At 41.4% G+C, this 20,455-nt stretch overlaps 1 protein-coding gene across 1 annotated transcript in view; it reads left to right on the plus strand.

Annotated features, from left to right (window-relative positions):
- Positions 1-394: 394 nt before the first annotated feature.
- The window catches only part of SCRN1 (secernin 1), a 40,100-nt gene continuing 20,039 nt past the window's right edge, over positions 395-20,455 (plus strand). Inside the window, exons 1-3 of the mRNA XM_065398450.1 lie at positions 395-450; positions 7,688-7,847; positions 16,792-16,973. Coding sequence (XP_065254522.1) covers positions 7,689-7,847; positions 16,792-16,973 — 341 coding nt within the window. The 5' untranslated portion in view covers positions 395-450; position 7,688. The remainder of the gene's footprint in view (positions 451-7,687; positions 7,848-16,791; positions 16,974-20,455) is intronic.

Below are 20,455 nucleotides of genomic sequence, written 5' to 3' on the forward strand. Positions count from 1 at the left end.
GGGAGGCCTCTGGGTAAAGGGAGTGGGAGCGAGGACTCAGATCCTTTCGCTAGCCCACTTCACCGGGGTAGTGCAGAAGCTAGGAAAGTTCCCCACAATAGCGGGACCATTCCCCTGCTTACATAATGTACCTATCTTTAAAAGGGGGAAGAAAGAGGAGCTTGGAATTAGACCAGTCAGCCTAACTTTGATACTGAGAAAGACATTTGAGCAAATTATTAAACAATCCATTTATAAGCATCTAGAGGATAAAAGGTTTATAAGTAATAGACAACATGGGATTTGTCAAGAACAAATCATGCCAAACCAATCTAACTTCCTTATTTGACAGGTTGCTGGCCTAGTGGATGGGGGAAGCTGTAGATGTGATGATCTTGATTTTAATACGGCTTTTGATACAGATGCACATGACACTCTAGGGAAGTGTGGTCTGGATGAAATTACTATAAGGTGGGTGCAAAACCGGTTGAAAAACTGTCCTCAACGAGCAATGATTTACAGTCAGACTGAGGGGACGTATCTGGTGGGGGCCTGCAAGAGCATGTCCTGGGTCTGGTACTACAGTATTCAATATTTTTGTTTAATGACCTGGATAATTTTGTTTAATGAACAGAGAGTATGCTCATAAAATTTGTGGATGACACCAAGCTGGGAGGGGTTCCAACCACTTGGAGGACAGGATTAGAATTCAGACAATCTTGATGAATTGGAGAACTGCTCTGAAATCAACAAGATGAAATCCAGTAAAGACAAGTGCAAAGCACTGCACCGAGGAAGGAAAAATCAAATGCACAACTACAAAACATGGAATAACTATCAAGGAGGCAGTACTGCTGAAAAGGATCTAGAGGTTTTAGTGGATAACAAATTGAATGAGTCAGCAATAAGACGGACGCACACCCAAGGACATGCTATACGGGGAGCTATCAGAGGGAACAAGAACAACAGAACGTCCCAAGCTTCGCTATAAAGACACATGCAAGTGAGATATGAAGGAATTTGGAATTGATCCTGACCAATGGGAAATCTTGGCAAGTGATTGTAACAAGTGGCACCATTGTCTCAATCAGGGTATCAAAGTCCATGACAGAAGCTGGCTCCTACAGCTTGAAGAGAAAAGAGCCCATAGGAAGCAAGCAGCTCCCAACCAATATACATACATTTGCAATAACTGCCAAAGATCATGCAAATCCCAGATTGGACTATTCAGTCACATGAGACATTGCAAACCATCTACATCATAGGCTGCAATTCCCACTGTCTCTCGCAGATGAAAGGATGCCAACAAGCCAAGTCAGCAATGTGATGAAACTGCGAAAAAGGCCAATATTCTAGGGTGTATTAACAGGAATATTGTGTGTAAGACACTGAAAGTAATTGTCCCAGTCTACTCTGCACTGGTGAACCCTCAGCTGGAGTCCAATTCTGGGCAACACACTAAGAAAGATGTGGACATATTGGAGAGTCCAGAGGAGAACAACAAAAATGATAAAAGGTTTAGAAAACCTGACCTCTGAGGAAAGGTTTAAAAAAAAAACTGGGCATGTTTAGTCTTGAGAAAAGAAGATGGGGGGGGGGGGGGACGACAACCTGAGAAGTCGTCAAATATGTTAAGGGCTGTTACAAAGAGGACTGTAATCAATTGTTCTCCCTGTCCAACGAAGTAATGGGCTTAATCTACAGCAGGGATCGGCAACCTTTGGCACGCGGCCCGCCAGGGTAAGCCCCCTGGCGGGCCGGGCCGGTTTGTTTACCTGCCGCGTCCGCAGGTTTGGCCGATCACAGTTCCCACTGCCTGCAGTTCGCCGTTCCAGGCCAATGGGGGCTGCGGGAAGCAGTGGCCAGCACATCCCTCAGCCCGCGCCGCTTCCCACAGCCCCCATTGGCCTGGGACGGCGAACCGTGGCCAGTGGGAGCTGCAATCAGCTGAACCTGCGGACGCGGCAGGTAAACAAACCGGCTTGGCCCGCCAAGAGGCTTCCCTGATCTACAGCAAGGGAGATTTGGGTTAGCTATTAAGGAAAGCCTTCTAACTATAAGGATAGGTAAGCACTGGAATAGGCTTCCAAGGGCCTTATTGGAGGTTAAGAATAGGTTAGACAAACACCTGTCAGGAATGGTAGGTTTATTTGGTCCTGTTTCAGCACAAGGGGCTGGATTTGAGGACCTCTCAAGGTCCCTTCTAGCAGGCGATTTTTACCTCTGGCCCTGGGGGGACCAATAGCAATACATTGCCTCATTTTTGGTGCCCAAATTTTAAAAAGGATGTTGAAAAACTGGAGAGGGTGCAGAAAATATCCACCAAAATTATCCAAGGGGTGAAAAAAATTACTTACAATGAGAGCATCAGAGAGCTTGATCTATTTAGCTTGTCAAAAAGATTGAGAGGTTACTTGATTAGTGTATAAATATCTTCATGGGGAGAAAATATCAGGTACTAAAGGGCTCGTTAATCTAGCAGAGAAAGGCATAACAAGAACAAGTGGCTGGAAGTTGAAGCTAGACAAATTCAGAGTAGAAATAATGCACAAATACTTTAACATTGAGGTGATAAACTTTGGCACAAACTGCCAAGGGGAAGAAATTCTCCATTGCTTGATGTTTTCATGTCAAGACTTCATGCCTTTCTGGGAAGTATGCTTTAGTCAAGTTACAGGGGTAACTGGGTGAAGTTAATTGCCTGAGATTTATGGGAGGTCAGAATAGATGATCTAATGATACATTCTGGCCTTGAAATCTCTCTCTTTTAAAACTCATAGGTAATTTAAGTCTCTCATTCCATTTTTAGGAGTCTTTACCTCTGTCCCAATATCAAATATAGTTGTCCATTTAAAAAAAAAATGGAGACGTCTCCTCCTCATTGGACCTTTCCTCTCCATTCACCCTTCTACTTCAGTTAAAGAAATTTTGGCACTTAAAATGGGAAATACATGGAGGATATTTCAGTGTCTTTGGCTTTTTAAAATATGAAAATAAAGGGGTATATGCATGTGTACACAGTGTTGACGAGTCCAGAGATTCTGCACGATGGAGTGAGCCTACTAAAGATGCGATGTCCTGCAGGATACTGCAATCTATCCTGCACGTCTGTGACAGCACTGGTTATAAAAACCAAAACCAGGAACAGCACATGCATCACTTAGATTTATTTAGATGGCTGTGGTGTCTCACCTGTGTCACTACCCTCCCCTGCACAGACTCAGTGAACAATAATGGCAGCTGTGTTCCCCATATTTCGCTTTGAGAACGTAATCCTATGTGGATAAATAACATGAGAGAGTCTAATGGGAACTTAATATCCTTCTTACTATAACTTAGAATTTGTAAGGCACTTATATCATGGACATGAAACCAGTGCAAATATCTACATAAACCAAAGATTGTAGACCCTGATAGATGTAAAATCTCAACTTTAAAATGTAAAATCTCTAGATTTGTAATCCATATCTGCCTTGACATAGTTTTAGGTTAAAAATATGGCACAGGCTGACTCAAAAACTTGATCCTGTTGTTCAGACTCGTGGCTTCTAAAACTCTAATGTAGGTCATAGCTGATGTTTCACAGTGGGACATCCAGTCTGTTGTGTAGGATTCTAAGACATTCTGTTCTATATCTTCTTTCTGCAACAAAGTATTACACAGATTAGCTCCTAATGGTGACTTTGTCAAACTGAGTTTAATTCTGCGATCTTTAAATGAAATTTATCACAATGAGAGATTATACTGGAAAATAAAGGAATAGGTTAAATCAAAGGTTCTTCATATTGTACAGGCACACATTAAGTAGACTGCCATGGTAACCAGAAGACAACTAAAGAAATACAAAGGTAACAGCATATAAAGCCAAGTTCCCTTTATAATTAATTTTTATCAAACTGCACTTGATGAGTGAGATCAGTCAAATGATATTCATTACCTGTGAGTTGTCACTTCAGATATCACTGCAGAATTGGATTGTTTTCTGACTTTCATACTGTCTATTCTGATCTACATCAAACCAGTGTATTATCAATCTTTCACAAATAACCTACCTGGAACTACTTAACTGCTCACACAAAGAATGTGGGGAAGTTAAAACCTACTGGTACAGGGCCAGATCCACAGCTGTTGTCCATCTGTGTAGTTCCATTGTTATGAATAATTCACACTGGCTGAAGATAAGGATTTTTAACCTTAAATTGGACAGTAGGTACCTCTGTTTAACTCTTAATGGTGTCATGTCTATTTCACAATATTGAAAACCAGCAATTACCTATGTTTAATGAACAAAAACCATTGGCTGCTATCACATCTGCCTATGCTGATTTCCAAGAATTGCTGCATCTAAGCACTGTGTTTCAGAGAAACATGTTAGGACAGTGCCAGTGATCATGCAGTGCAAGTTTAAGTTAGCACAGTCATGGGGAGTTTCTTTGGTTAAATAGAAGTGTCCACACGGGAGCACCATACAGTTTATGTATGAAGAGTATATGTATGAGAATATGGGCTTGTGCGCTAGAAAATGATGAAGTAACACAAAATATGCCTCTGTAGTTGTGACAATATAGCAAGAGACATTCTTCAACGTGTATTTACAGTAGTACATGCTATGTGCTAGTCTTTCCAAAGACTTAAGAACAATCCCTGCTCAGAGGACCATCTAAGGATGACAAGTACAGGTTAGGGAAGGAGGGACAATAGATAACTGTATATACAAGCCAACTGAATTCAGTACAGGCAGTATGACAGAAGTGGGTCTTTAAGTCATAAATATGAACAGAGTAGAGACCTTGAAGATGTGCTCCGGGAGGACATAATATGCATGGAAGAAGGCATGGAGGTGATTGTGAGAATCTGATAAACTGAGGAGGCTGAGAGCACTGGTGGAAAGACGGGGGAGGTTCATCGCAGAACTTAACTAGAGATAAACAGTATGTAGAGCTTTGAAGGTTGTGAGAAGCTGAAATGATAAGTCAATGGAGGCATTCAGAGAAGGTTGTTATGTGATCAGCCAGATGGGCAAAGAAGTTGGAGTTTAGCAGCAGCATTCTGAACAAACTGAAGGGGGCAGAAATTGCAGAGTCAGTGATGCATGTTTGAATGAGGCATGTAGGATTCTAGGCAAAACTCCTACCCAACAAACTGTATGTGCTCCCATCCATATATGTATGCATAGAACAAGAGTTTAGTGTCAGGCTCTTAAGTATATTTATAGAAGAAAAAAGTAAGGAGAATATTAATCAGTTTTGCCAACCAGACTGCCAGTATATTAAGTGAAGGGCTTTATTTTAGGTTGCAATATTTCTCTGCTGTTTACTTCATACACATATCTGCATTGGGGCAAACAGAACTCCAACAATGCGGAAGATTGTAAGGTAGTTTAAAAAAATCCAGAGCACTAGAGATTCTGTTTTTACTGTCCTGTCAGTTGCAGTGATGTCTGCTGTGGGAAAGCTATTTCCCATGTTGGACGTTATAATGGACATGCAGGAGCACCGTTAGAGATACATGTTCAACAAATGTGGTATGTAAAGGTCTCGACGCAAACACTAGCACTCAAAACTTTGTACTTGGCACACTGGAAGATTGGTTCCAGTAAAATTGGCTGTGATTACAAGGTGGATCATACAACTTACTGTAGAATCAGGAAAATACTATAGATACATTTCAAAAGGGAATAAGCACTTGCTGAAGTGAATAAAATCAGAACTACAGAATATAGAGCTTAATTTGAGGCTGGTTGAAACTGTATCAGCTTTCAAAGTGTGAGCAAAATAAGTACAGTTTGTCCTTACTGTGCCAAAAACCTCACTGTTGAGAAAATTGCTTATGCCAAAAGGGGCTTTAGCATTTTGCAGAATGTCAAATATCTGCTTTTTGAATGTTGCATGCTATTTAGGTGAGCCAAGCCAATAGGTAGGCTATAAGTCAGGGATAGTATGTGAGAGAGACCTGTCAGCACTGTAATGCTCCAATACCACCTCTTGTCTCTGTGACCCTAACCTACTAGTGACAATATGACTCATCGTCCAGCAGGAAGAGTTGAATGATCTCTGCCCTAAAATCAGGTAATTTTTGGAATTTGGCAAATAGTTTCAGCTGGAAAAAAAGAATCTTTTTTTAAAAGCCAAAACATTTCATTCCAATGTTTTTGAAATGTTTCATCTTTGTTTCAAGGTCTTTTGGTTAGAAATTTAGTTTTAACCAAAAAAAATAAAAAACTCCAAACCCCACCAAAAACTAAACATGTTTTTTTTTTTTTTTAAAACTCAAAATGAAATCTTTGGATTTTTTTTATGTTAGTGAAGAAAAAACAAAATTGTTTCTGGATTTCAGGTTAGCCACCTAATCAAATAAAAAAAAAAAATCTGTTTGCTCAGTTCTATTTATTTATTTTATTTATTTTATTTATTTATTTTAGTTTTAAAAATGTTTGTTTCAAGTCTTGAATTGCATGGAGTGCATGATGTCTAAAGTTTTCAGATATCATATAAATCAATGACCAAAGGCAGCTTTGTAATAGAGTACCACATATTTGAGAGAGTCATTGTTATAACTTAAGCAATGGTTGTTGGGAACTTTTTGATCATATGGTTTCGATTAAATCTGCTACTTTTCAAGTGACTCCTGCAGACAGAGAAGGGGCAGTTCTTGTTTTTATTAATTTGGGAGGTACTCTGATACCATAGTGATGAGCTATAGAAGTATCAAAGTAAACAGTTGCATTTTTTCCCCAAATGTCTTTCACTGTAACACCTTTCTTTTTAGGGACGCTTGTACTGTTTGTACTGTGTCTTGAATAATTTTCTTTTGAATTTACATCTGATAGATGAAGTTTCTGTGCTTAAAGACAAACCATGGTTGTTTGACGGAATAGTCATCCAGTAGTTTGTCTACAGTAGAATGTGTTTTGCCTCAAGTTAGCGGGTTAACCTTCATAAATATATTAACTGGCAGTTTGGACACTTTGAACATTTGTATCCTGGTAAAAGCATTGGAGGAGTTTCCAGACTAGCCTTTACAAACTGGCAATCAATTAACCTGAGGTTTAAAAATCTGCAGACAAACAATAGAAGAAAACCAGGTTCAATCACTTAGCAGTTACTATTATAACTCTTCTTTTTGGATAGGTAGTTAAACTGACAGGCAGCCTCCGCTACCTCTTGTGCTTTATGTATATTTTAGTCCTAGTTCCAGTTATACCATTATACCATTTGAGAGATCACTCGTCTTTTCTTTTTTAACTGCATTAGAAGAAGATGACTATAGTAGAATATTTAACATCCTTCTGCATTTCTCTGCTCTGGTGCAGTGCCTATTTCTGAGTCAGCAGAATGCTTCTAGGCCAAGTGTTACTCTGCATCAGAGTTGTTTAGTATCTTCCTTCTTCAGAGGCTGACTGATCTTATTACCAAGGCACAATCACCTTCTCTTCTCCCCTGCTCCTTACACCTCTGCCTTCACAGATGTGTATGGGAAGTCTGTAGCTCACTGTAATTTAATTGTGTTTATCGAACCCCAAATAAGACTAAGCTGACCTGATCTGTTTCTCTTTCACTAACTGCACTTAACTGACATGACAAGGGAATAAGATGAATATGACAGTGAAATATTTGTTCTCCAGCTCTGGCTACGTATTTAATGATTTTTGAAAGTTTGTTGAAATACTAGTCAGACTTGCATTACCCTTTTCCCTTCACTTTTTTAGGATGGCTGTGGCTCCTCCCAGTTATTGTTTTGTTGCTTTTCCACCACGCACTAAAGATGGGCTTGTTGTGTTTGGAAAAAATTCTGCACGGCCTCGAGAAGAAGTACAGGAGGTGGTCTACTTTGCTGCTGCTGGTCATGATCCAGGAAGCAAAGTTGAGGTAATGGGCTTCATTGTGGTTAAAATTACAGTATAAGCGAGTGCCATTTCAAAAGGTAAAGGTGCCCCTTGTATTCCTGTCAGATTTTGGAGTCTGTATTCCCTAAACTCAAATTTATAAGGTCCAGAATGATTGAATAATGCTTCATTCTGAGCCTGTCTACCAGGACAAGCCTTAGGAGTTGGGGAGGGCTGGTGAGAAGATTCTTGGGAGTTCCCAAATGGCAACTACAGTAAAAGCTGTGTTATCCTGCACTTTACCAACCGGAAAGCTCTAGAAACCAGCATTTTCTGCAGTGGACAGGCTGACTTGTTTACAACTTCGCTGCTTGTGCTATGGTCTGTACTACTTGCCAATACTCATTTTTCTGTCAAGGTAAAATTTTCCTAATAAGCTGGGAATAGCAACAAACATTTATTCCTTTTAACTGACACATCCTTTCAAACATCAAAAGGAATGAGTTGGTCAGTGCTGCTCTTATCTGTCCCAGTTAATGCATGTCTAATTTAAAGGTGCAGCAAACCTCTAGCATTTACATGCCCTGTATTAAACTACTGAATTTTGGGTCTGCGGAAACCCTCTTTTCCTAAAGGACCAGATGCTGTTAATTGCAGTGGTGCATGGAAAAGCTGCAATAAATCTGTGCTGGTTCGTAGAACATAACACTGTTACTGTAGCATTCCTGACAAATTCTTTATTGCTGAATCAGTTTTGGCATCTGGCACCTGTTGAGAATTCTCCCTGGCTGCAGTGCCTCAGTGCACTTTGTGGTATTTTGTTTATTTGCAAATTGTTATACTAATGTTTATTTAGTATTTCCAATGCCTGAAATTCCCTGACAAAACCAAGTGTGTAATTCTTCTATGAATTGCAAGTAAATAGTTCAGTTCTTTTCACCCTCTAAAGTTTAGGGTTACCATCCGTCCGGGTTTCCCCGGACATGTCCGGCTTTTTTAGCTTTAAATGGCCGTCCGGGGGGGATTTCTAATAAGGTAGAAATGTCCGGGATTTTCCCCTTCCCCTCATGCAGAGTGCGGTGTGGCTGATTGGACATCTGTGCCTGATTGAAAGCCGCTCGCAGCCACTGGGGCCACTAGCAGCCAGAGTCCCTCCCCCTCCCCCGCTGCCTCCTCCCCCGCAGAGCAGCGCCTTATTTGTTTGGCTGCACGTGGAGCCCGCAGCTCTCCCTCGGCCTGGTGGGGGGGGGGGCAGGCAAGGGACAGGGAACGGGGGGTTAGATTGGTCAGAGGTTCTGGGGGGGCTGCCAGGAGAAGGGGGTGTAGAGAGCGGTTGGGGCAGGCAAGGGACAGGGAACAGGGGGGGTTAGATTGGTCAGGGGTTCTGGGGGGGGGCCTGTCAGGAGAAGGGGGTGTAGAGAGCGGTTGGGGCAGGCAAGGGACAGGGAATGGGGGGTTAGATTGGTCGGGGGTTCTGGGGGGGCTGCCAGGAGAAGGGGGTGTAGAGAGCGGTTGGGGCAGGCAAGGGACGGAACGGGGGGGTTAGATTGGTCAGAGGTTCGGGGGGGGGCTGTCAGGAGAAGGGGGTGTAGAGAGCGGTTGGGGCAGGCAAGGGACGGAACGGGGGGGTTAGATTGGTCGGGGGTTCTGGGGGGGGCTGTCAGGAGAAGGGGGTGTAGAGAGCGGTTGGGGCAGGCAAGGGACACGGAACAGGGGGGGTTAGATTGGTCGGGGGTTCTGGGGGGGGCTGTCAGGAGAAGGGGGTGTAGAGAGCGGTTGGGGCAGGCAAGGGACAGGGAACAGGGTGGGTTAGATTGGTCAGAGGTTCGGGGGGGGCTGTCAGGAGAAGGGGGTGTAGAGAGCGGTTGGGGCAGGCAGGGGACAGGGAACGGGGGGGTTAGATTGGTCGGGGGCTCTGGGGGGGGCTGCCAGGAGAAGGGGGTGTAGAGAGCGGTTGGGGCAGGCAAGGGATAGGGAACAGGGTGGGTTAGATTGGTCGGGGGTTCTGGGGGGGGCTGTCAGGAGAAGGGGCTGTAGAGAGCGGTTGGGGAAGGCAGGGGACAGGGAGCAGGGAGACTTAGATAGGGGGTGGGCCTGGGGGCAGTTAGGGTGGGGGGGACAGGTAGGGGGTAGGGGTATTCTGAGGGGGGCGGGAAGTGGGAGGGGGCGGGGCTGGAGCGGGGCTAGGGCGGCACCCCGTGTCCTCTTTTTTGATTATTGAAATATGGTAACCCTACTAAAGTTTGCCTTTGACTAAACTGCAATCCTGTCATCATTGGTCTTTTCAAGTGGAAGAGCTAAGGACAATACAGCTAGGGATGTTAAGATGCACGTACAAAATCTTCCATGTGTTACTGATTGCTGCTTGAAATCTGAATGTAGGAACAATATACAGTATTGGTTTTTTGCTCCAATGTTTATATATATATATATATATAGTGCTAAGCCTACTAGAAGGTAGAGTTCTTACCAAGTTATGCTACTTGCCTTATAGCAGAAGTGAGCAAACCACAAACTACTATGAGCCCTACAGTATTCGCATAGAGTTATCCAAAAATGAAAGTGTGCACCTGGGTAGTTGGTGTGATCTCTTCTACCTGTATCCCAGAATCTATAGGTTTTCTAAAACATCCCATCACCACTGTCTTCGTCGACCAAGGACAAATTCTGACTTGGCCACTATGAAATACTAGCTTGGCTGGCAGTGCTAGGAATCAGACTCCTGCTGACCAAGTACAATAGGAACAGCACAATAGTTGCTTTTCATTAATATAAGAGAATCTCTTGTGCTTGTCTTCATTCCCCCATCTTATTGGAAAGCTTTGTACTATATTTAGATCTGTCATCAATTTTTTTCCTTTATGCTAGAAGTGAAACAGAAGAACCAGGCTGCCTGATTCTCCTTAGTGTGGGTGGTGGTGGGATGGGGGGGAATTGCATGCAAAGTCTCTTGTGCTTTCTTGTACCTTGCTGCCCCATTTCCCCCCTCAACTCTTCCTGTTTCAGGCAGCAGCAGCGAGAAGTGAGGGCAGTGCTATGAGCACACATGCAGCTTTTTGTCATTCTAGGCTGAATTTTTAGAAGTATTTAAGTGATCATGGCTACAATTCTAAAATTAAAAATGCTAGTTACAAAAATTTGAGACTTTATGTTGCTATCACTTGTAGGATGCATGCCTCAGATTTGAGTAAAACGATAGCATGCTGCAGTTAAAATTTTAGCTAGATGTACTCATCAGATTCAGTGATCAACATTTGTAGTTTTAGCTACATTGTAGTGACTTATGTGCCAGTTTTCTATGAATGGTGCATACAATGAGAGTAAGGCCAACCGCATTCAAAAATCATGAGGCAGCTCCACCACGGCTCAGCATCCCCCTCCCCCAAATCACAATTAGCTTCAATCATGTTTTTTTTTTTAAGTTATTTGCGTTCTGGTTTCTGAGGCTGTAGAGTTCACGCTGTTAAGCTTTAATCAAGAGGACCAGAAATGTGCTCTGTTTTAAAATGGAAGCTGAGGTTCTCACAAGCACATGGCTCCAGGAGCTGGGGCTTTAAGAAAAAACACCAAATATTCCAAGAGATGGCAACAGTGACTGGGGGAGAGGCCACACACCCAGGCTAGTATGGATAACCAGGAGGGAAAGTATATGGGAATAAGTTCCTGCAATGCTGCTCCTGTCATGAAGTGTTGGCTTTTTTAGAGCAGCCAGCATGACTAGAAACCCAGCTTTCTTTCTTCCTGCCCATCTCACCCCATTTTTCTACTACTGTTACCTTCTTCCCACTAATACAGGGGAAGAAAAGCTAATTCAGGCCATTTTAAGAACACTCTCTTCTTTTTGTGTGTTCTGGACTGAAAAAATTAATCGCACGATTGAAAAAATTAATATTTTGGATGTTTTTTACATCTTCAAATGTATTGATTTCAATTACAACACAAAATACAAAGTGTACAGTGCTCACTTTATCTTTATTTTTTATTACAAATATTTGCACTGTAAAAAACCAAAAGAAATAGTATTTTTCAATTCACCTAATACAAGTACTGTAGTGCAATCTCTTTATCATGAAAGTTGAACTTACAAATATAGAATTATGTACAAAAAACTGCATTCAAAAATAAAACAATGTAAAATTTTAGAGCCTGCAAGTCCACTTATTCCTGAAGTTTTACATTGTTTTGTTTTTGAATGCAGTTATGTAACAACAAAAAATCTACATTTGTAAGTTGTACTTTCATGACAAAGAGATTGCACTACAGTACTTGTATGAGGTGAATTGAAAAATACTATTTCTTTTGTTTATATTTTTACAGTGCAACTATTTGATTTCAGTTACAATACAGAATACAATATATATGAAAATGTAGAAAAACATCCAAACTATTTAATAAATTTCAATCGGTATTCTATTTTTTAACAATGCGATTAAAATTGCGATTAATTGCGATTATTTTTTAATTGTGATTAATTTTTTGAGTTAATCACATGAGTTAACTGCAACTAATCGACAGCCCTAGTTGAAATCCAAGCAAATTACGCAAGCTCAAAAGTTATTTTAACTTGGATTAAAATATAGAAGTTGAAATTACACAGAATTTCTGTGTAAAAATACAAACTGTCTTCAATGCATGTAGACAATTCAGAGAATATGAAAAAAAATCGGTATAGAATGAAGTGGCAGCATTTTATTGGTTTGCTACTTTACTAGCTCCCACTGTGCTCAACGAATTCTCTGTTATGGAATGAGACCTTTTCAGAATTGAGAGATTAAAACAGAGATGCCTCCAGGTGTTTTCACAGCTCAGCAGATGCATTTCTTGTAGAATGTACTGCATCCTTGCAACAAGAGTGGAAGGAATGTGCTTTAACTGCTACTACTATGTGAATGTGACAATGAATTGCCTCAATGAGCAGCAATCGGTCTTGTTTCCAGTGGTTTTTATTTTCCATACATCCTCAGATTTGGGAGGGAACCCCAGGCATTTTTGACTTACGGGGTGGGGTGTAAGTGTATGTAATCAGAACATGATGCTTTTGTGGAAAAGGAAAAAGTTTAAAACTCCCTAGACCTGGCTCTCTCCATCTACCTCTCTCTAAGTGCTCCCATCCTCTCCCCAAGAAAATCAAAGCCCCCAATAAATTAAACACGATGAATGCCTAAATATAGAAGTTATGATCATCCAGTCAGGGAACAGAAATAATACCATGTCACTTAGGTGACCAGTCTAGTTAATTGTGAATCAATATTGAATATGTGCAGCAAACAGTTCATGAGCATTCTATAGCCTGCAATGTTTGCACAAAATATTTAAATACAAAACACATTTGTAGAAATCCTGATCTGTTACCACACAGTTCGAACAAAAGGGCCAAGTTTAAATATGTTAGCCCAGCTGTAATTCTGTCCTGATGGGCACAACTCCCTTTTATGTTAACCCAAGTTGTGTACTGAACAAGAATAGAATGTACTCATAGTATGGAACGTCGTACCTTCTTAGTGTCTGAAAGAAGATGCTGCAGTCCAGTAAATGGGAGATTTTTTTTTTTATCCCTACAAAAGCCATTTAGCAGTTGAGATAGAGAAGGGCTTATCTAAATGAAGACTTCGTAGCAGGCTGGTGTGTGAGTAACTTTAAAGCAAAAGTACATCAAAGTGCACTATGGAACTGTTAGTGCTCCAAATGGACACTAATGTGAACTTGCCATGCACTCCCAGCTTGCTGCAAACTAAGTGTTTGTTTAGACAAGCTCTAACTTTACCTTGGTATCTTCAGTATTCAAGATATTTCCTTTCCTAAGTATAGGGAAATACAAGAGAATGCTGGAGATGGTGAGGTGACTGCATCTATTTGTGCAAGGCAAAAATCAAAGCTTCACGTTGGCAACCATGCACATGACTTCCCTCTTCCATACAACTATTGACACTCTAGCAGTGAAGGTTTCCCCCTTTGATCCCTGTGACCGGGGTCCTAGTGGGGAGCCAGCTGTGGTCACTCAATTAGGATGAACTGCAAAGAATGGGGCAGACAATCCCCATAAAACTGGTGGATATTCCAATACTTAGATTTACCAAGCCAGCATAAAACAGCTTCTTTATTATCTCACTGGTTACTCAGAAGTCCAAACAACACAGTTCCCTTAAAGTGATCCAGCCTCAGGCCTCCATCGAGGTACCTAAGTCAAATATGATGATTTCTGAAAATCTCATTTCATCATATAAAAGAAAAAGTTCTACCAATCCCAAAGGATTGTATACATTACCTCCCAGAAAAACAACGAGGAGTCTGGTGGCACCTCCCAAGTTATTGAATATTCCAGATCTTACCCAAATACACACTACAGCCAATTCTTATTAACTAAACTAAAATTTATTTAAAAAACGAGAGAGAGAGAGTATGGTTAAAAGATCAGTATACATACAGACATGAGTTCAATTCATTGAGGTTCAGATTCATAGCAGAGATGGTGAGCTTTGTAGTTGTTTCAGAAATAGTTCATAGGTTATAGACCAATGTCCAAATCTCATATTCAGGACGTACCAGCATAACTGGGACCTCAGTCTTGTGACTCAAACTTCCCCTGATGAAGCCTAAGCAGATCTGAGATGACAGAATCAGGACCCAATGATCTTTTATACAATTTCATGTCTTTTGACAAGTTGGAATTTCCTCAAGAAACAAAAAGTAATTAGGATGACTTTGAAGGAGGTCCATCACCAGTACTTAGCTATACAAATTAACATAAGGCCATTTGCTTGTTCCTCCACCATTCACAGTACATTTCAAAGAAATGAATACCGAGATATGCCGTATTTACAATTCATTTAAATGATAAGATGTTCTTTTGGCCTCTGAATTATCAGAATACACAATGCTTAACTCCCAACAGGTTAGCCCATTTGCACAACTAGTACTTGTGGAAGCATTGAGAACAGTCAGGGTCACTGTGTGTGACTGATCCAGGCTCTTCCTGGTTGGTGAGAGTAGAGAATGCCTGGGACCTCTACTAACAATGTCACACTTTTGATGAGGGAATCTACCTGTCATCCTAAAACATATAATGGGCCAACCAGTACAAAAAGAAGAAATTGCTCAAGGGCAGAGACCTAAAGCTACCACCCAGTGTCTAATCTTTATTTTCTAAACAAGTTAATTGAGAAGCTAGCAAGAAAACCCTGTAACACCACCTTTTGATTGGCAGTAACTTGCCTTGTCCACACTGGCATCGTCATATAGAGTACAGGCACTACTTGTGTAGCTACATGCCACAGTGAAAGGCAGGCTGTGTCCACTGTGACATGTAGCTACATGCGGCAGTGAAAGGCTCAGGCAGGCGGAGGTAGCGGGGAAGGACTCCGGCAGTGGGGAACTGCTGGGAACTTTCCCTGCTGTCTCCCCACTGCGGAGCCCTTCTCTGCTGCTGGAGCCTTTCACTGCAATAGAGAAAGCAAGACACTACTTGGCTTAAAAATAGCAGTGTAGACACTGAAGGCATTGCATGGGCATGTAGAGAGTTGTGTGGGGTACATACCCTAGGGTTCAGGCATGTAGGGCATGATACTTGCTTAAGGCATGCCTCACTATCTATATTGCTATTTATACCCATGCTAACTGGGCGTGCAAGTGTCTGTACACTACATGCCTCTGTACCCTCAGACTTCAGAACGTGGTACAGAGACAATACGTGTTGCTATGGTGAATGACCTTTTTCCCCATAGATGGGGGAAATATATCAGTACTCCTCCTGCTGGAGGCTGCTGCAACACTTAATATAGCTGATGACCAGTCACCTCTCTCCAGCAGGATGACCTCCCAGGATGACCTTACACAGGAATGTTGACCAGTAAGGGGAGACTTATGAGTACAGAAGACAAGGTTTTCACAAGAGTAGGATCTAGACTGTGGAATGTATTCCTGAAAAAAATGTGACCACAGTACTAATTGCATTCAAAACTAAAATATAAACATTTCTTCACCTTCATTTCCCCTCACTTTTTTATTTCCTGTTGACTTTTTATTAAAAGACCTTCCCCCCTCCCCCACATATGTGCAAATAACCTAACAATAAATCAGGCTTTTTCTTCTACAGTTTGGGAAGACCATTTCCATCTTTAAATGCTAGGGAGATGTTCAAACTACAGAGTAAAATAAAATGTGTTTGTAAAGGAAAACTGATGGATTATTCTCTTGCTTAGCTTTTCAAAGATGCACTCTTGGGTTTTTTTCTCCCCTTCTTGTCTGAACATATCCATAAACTTCTGATTTGTAATTTTAAATGGTCCACTGCAAAAACTTAAATTCAGGCAAATCAGTCTAGACGTTACTTTCCTGTGACCACTACCATTGTGTAAACTCTTACAGTCTTTATTTCTGCCACATATACACAACCAGCAAATTTAAATGGATATGGTTGGTATTTTCTCTGGAGGTCCTTTAGCTTATTCTGTTTTGTTGCAGTAATGGAGTAAGTGTTTCATAAGGCACCTAATGTTGTATCCAGATGAAGGTCCAGATTAGCCATGAGTATGTGCATTCCATCTTTATAAACAGTATTACTACCTACAAAATGTGGTTTGTGTCCCTTATGTTTTGACAGGTATGGTATCTGTATTGCTGCTGTATGAGTTCTGTCTCCAGCTCAGCTGGTCACTCATGATATGTATAATCTTTTGGCGGTCTGGTACTATCAACATGGAATATAAAAATGTTTCACCCTTTCTGTAATGTGAAGATTAGTTGTGGGTTTTTTTCCCAAGTGACATACAAATTGTGTGATAATTGTAATAGCCCTTCTCTCGCTCCCCCTCCCCCATTTTTTGTGAAGCCTAGAAATACCATGTGTTTTAGAATTTGTGGGTATGGAAATGTAATCTATTAAAATCTCCTTGACTAGATTTCAGTATATAAGAAAATAATGTACTCTAGTGGAGCAAGATAATGGCTAGCTTTCAGTTTCATTCAGCATTCTCTCTCCCCCAATGCAGTGTACATACATTGCAATTGATCAAGTGCCGAAGACTCATGCTATTATGCTAAGCAGACCTGCTTGGCTTTGGGGGTCAGAAATGGGAGCCAATGAACATGGAGTCTGCATCGCTAATGAAGCCATCACCACCAGAGAGCCAGCTTCTGAAACTGAAGCCCTGCTGGGAATGGATCTTGTCAGGTGGGTGGTTAATGGCTAGACTATGGATCAATCACTTGGCCTATTAAAGGCTGCAAGATGGTTGTATTGTATCAGGATATTGTGGTATTAGCAACAATGGCACAATATATCAATGAAGTAGACACTAAGATTGGGATTTAAAACTGTATAGGCTATAGACACCACCTATAGATACGCTATTTATACAGGGCCCTGAACATGATCAAGTTAACATTTTGCAACATTTGGAATATATCAAACCAGCAAATATTGCCACTTCAACCTAGTTTGCATTCATTAAAATCAGCACTATGTCTGCCTACCATACAGAACAGAAGTGATATATTGTCAGAATAAGGAAAGCTGTAGTAAGGAAGAAGTGATTAACTCACAGCTCTGTATTGCCCATCGTTTTCTTCTTTAAAGCATCCTACTCTGACCGAGAAAGCTTACTCCTACGCATAAACACCCTAGAATAAGTAAGTTACTGTAGCCCCACTTCAGCACATGCATTCCAATGTAAACCTTTTGCCCTTCTGTTGAATGCTGACAAACAAACTTCTGAAAGTTCATTCACTCCAGGCTGGCTGCCTGAAAGGCTTGCTCTGCATTGTAAGTCTGAAGCTGCATGTTGAGCAGCAGTGAGGAGAATCATAAAAACAAAACCAGCAGGAGGAAGAAAGGAAATGGCACAAATGAGCTAATAGAAAACCTGAACTGCTTCTAGCGAGGGAGCAAATGGACTGCCACAAATGTAGGTAATGGTCAGAATAAAATGATTGTATCCTGTTGTTTAGCAAAGATGCTCTTTTTAATGGCATGTCCTATAGCTGGTTGATAGTATCAAACTTATATTTGTCCCACAGGCTACTAGGTTTTTAACAAGTGACAGTCTGGATAAAGAGTTCTATGTGTAGTAAGTGTGAATCGTGGCAGGTCAGAAGTCTAGTTTAGCAGTTAAGTACATATGCCATTTAATAACACTGGATCCACAGCAATATATGAGTAGATGCCAACCTAAGGAGAAACCAGTAGTGGTTGGGCATCACCCACTGTCTGAACAATTGATTCGGTGAAGGAGAGGACAAAGATCAAAGCCAACAATAGCTTGCACCAAGGAGAACTAGAGATCACTATAAAGGGCTAGCGTGCTGTTGAAATTCCCCTTTTTAGTTGTGAAAACTTCTAGAATACTGGATAATGACATTAAAATTCTCTTTTGGGTGATATCCAGAATACGGAGATCCAGCAAGTACAGAATCAATGCCTGTAGGCCGTGTGGACACCATCGGTACTGACAGCACCACTTTTCAGCCATTTGCAGACCATGCCAGTCGCATGACTTGAGATTAATTGGGAGGGCAATCCATTGAGACATTCAAAGCATAATTATGGCTTGATCTACACTTAAAAAGTCGATTGGCGGTAATGAGAGCCACACCCCTGAAAGCTGTAGGTATGCTCACCTAATGCCCAACGTAGATGCAGTTATGTCAATGGAAAAATGCTTCCATCGAACCAGCTTCTGTTGTTCAGGGAAGTGGTGACAGGAAAACCCTCTTCCATTGGTGCAGGCTGGTTTATACTATGGCATTATGTCAGCATAGCTATAGTGATGTTGCTATGCCGGTATAGTCCCCATAGTGTTGATATACCTTAGGAAACATGCTCTCTTCTGCCCTAATTTTCCCTTCCCCCCACTTTCAAGTTCTATGTTGGCAGTAAGTCTTAGCTCTAGGCTTTTCAAACTTGGTATACGTTTTGCTTTTGTTTCGGAAAACAAGCTTCCTTCCTTGGAAATAGTTGCTAAACTTTACAGCTGGCATAAGAGTATTCAGACCAATAAGACTGCTCAGGCACTTCAGCCAAAATCCTACCATCTGAGCCAGACATGAAGAGACCATGTGAGACTGAGCCCTTCTGAGGGGGCCTACACCATCATCCTCCTGGCTTAGATTGTACCCCAATTCCTTAGGGATACTTCATGCAGAAAGTAAGAAGCCTGCCTGGCATTTCTCTGGAATTCTGTCACTGGCAAGTTAGGAATTCAGATCCAGCAAACATGGACCAGGACTCTAAAAATGTGTGTGGGTGCTGTTAGACATGCATAGAAAACCTCAACATTGCAAAAAACAAACACATTTCATTCTAAACTTGAAGTGTCAACATTGCTTCCTTCCTTACAATTCTAACAGTTCATTCTGAAGAGTCCTAGGCACCACAATCAGAAGGCTTTATTTTTATCTGTGGACATGAGATGAAATGATGCATAAATAAAGTGCTGGGGCACCTTATGAAGGTTTAACACATCTGTCTGGAAAGAGCTTTGGGGTTACCAGACATTTCTATTTCCTAAATGTCATCATTTGTTTAATATCTGGCTATTTTTGACTTTTCCCAAAACTAATTTGGCTAAGTTGACATTACTCTTAACTGAAGATGCTTGTCTTTAAAGTAGCAGTATTGGTTCAAATGTCTATTTATTTAAAACTCATTCACATTTTAGTAGCTTGTGTGAAAGTCTGAATCTACAGTTAGGAGTTGAAGTTGAAGAGCTAAGAATTTCAGGTTAACAGCACTGTAATTTTGCTGTGACTGCCTTGTTGGAGGGCATGTCACTGAGCTTCTTTGTTAATGAAGAATTCCAGTCTGGGGATAGAATGGATTTAAAACCCCCACCCCCCACTAGTAGCCTCAGAGGATTGATTTTTACTCAAGAGCTTGGTGTTAAAGTAATTGGCCAGGCTTAAGGAAGCGGAAAGTTATGGGGATCAGCAGATCTTTAGACAGAAGTTATGTTGGATTTTTTCATCTCCACTACAGGTCTGCTGTAGGTCAGACCTCCTAAACAAGTTGCTTGTTTTATTCTCTGCTCCCAATAATTTACAGGCGGCCTCAGGAGTGCTCATCTGTTTGAAACAAGTGAATGAATTGTTTCCCCCGAAGAGGAGTGGGGACAAAGACAGATTGTAGAATCTGATTTTGTGGCCCATCAGAGCCAGCCTTGTACGCTCAAGACTCTGTGCGGACACAGCAGCTCTGAGGTTGTCCCATTTTCCTCAGTATCTTCAAACCACCGCTCTAAAAACATATCCTCACACCAACAGGAGCAGAGCCGGCAGCAACTCAGTGCTATTTCTCTTCCTCTCCCACTGCCTCCTCCACACCAGACTTCTGATCCTGACTCCAGCAGCCTGGGCCCCAGAGATCTTATGCCCAACTTTGTGTGTCATTTATGTGCTCATCTTTTCTAGAAACATAAGTGTGTAGAGGATTAGGATGTTCAGTCAGCTTTAGTGGAAATCAGACATCCAGATCCTTTAGCTGGGGAGCTAGACTCTGCCCATTTTGGGAAGAAGAAAATTACCAGGGAAACCAACTTCAATCTGTAATCAGGTTTTGTTTGATCAGATTTTAGTTTCACAATATGCCTTCCCCAGTCCTTTAATTATATCATAATCCTCTTGGCTGGGTCTCTGAGGCAAAAATAAAGGTGTGAAATG

The sequence above is a fragment of the Emys orbicularis genome, chromosome 2, assembly GCF_028017835.1.
Source record: "Emys orbicularis isolate rEmyOrb1 chromosome 2, rEmyOrb1.hap1, whole genome shotgun sequence".
NCBI lineage: Eukaryota > Metazoa > Chordata > Testudines > Emydidae > Emys > Emys orbicularis.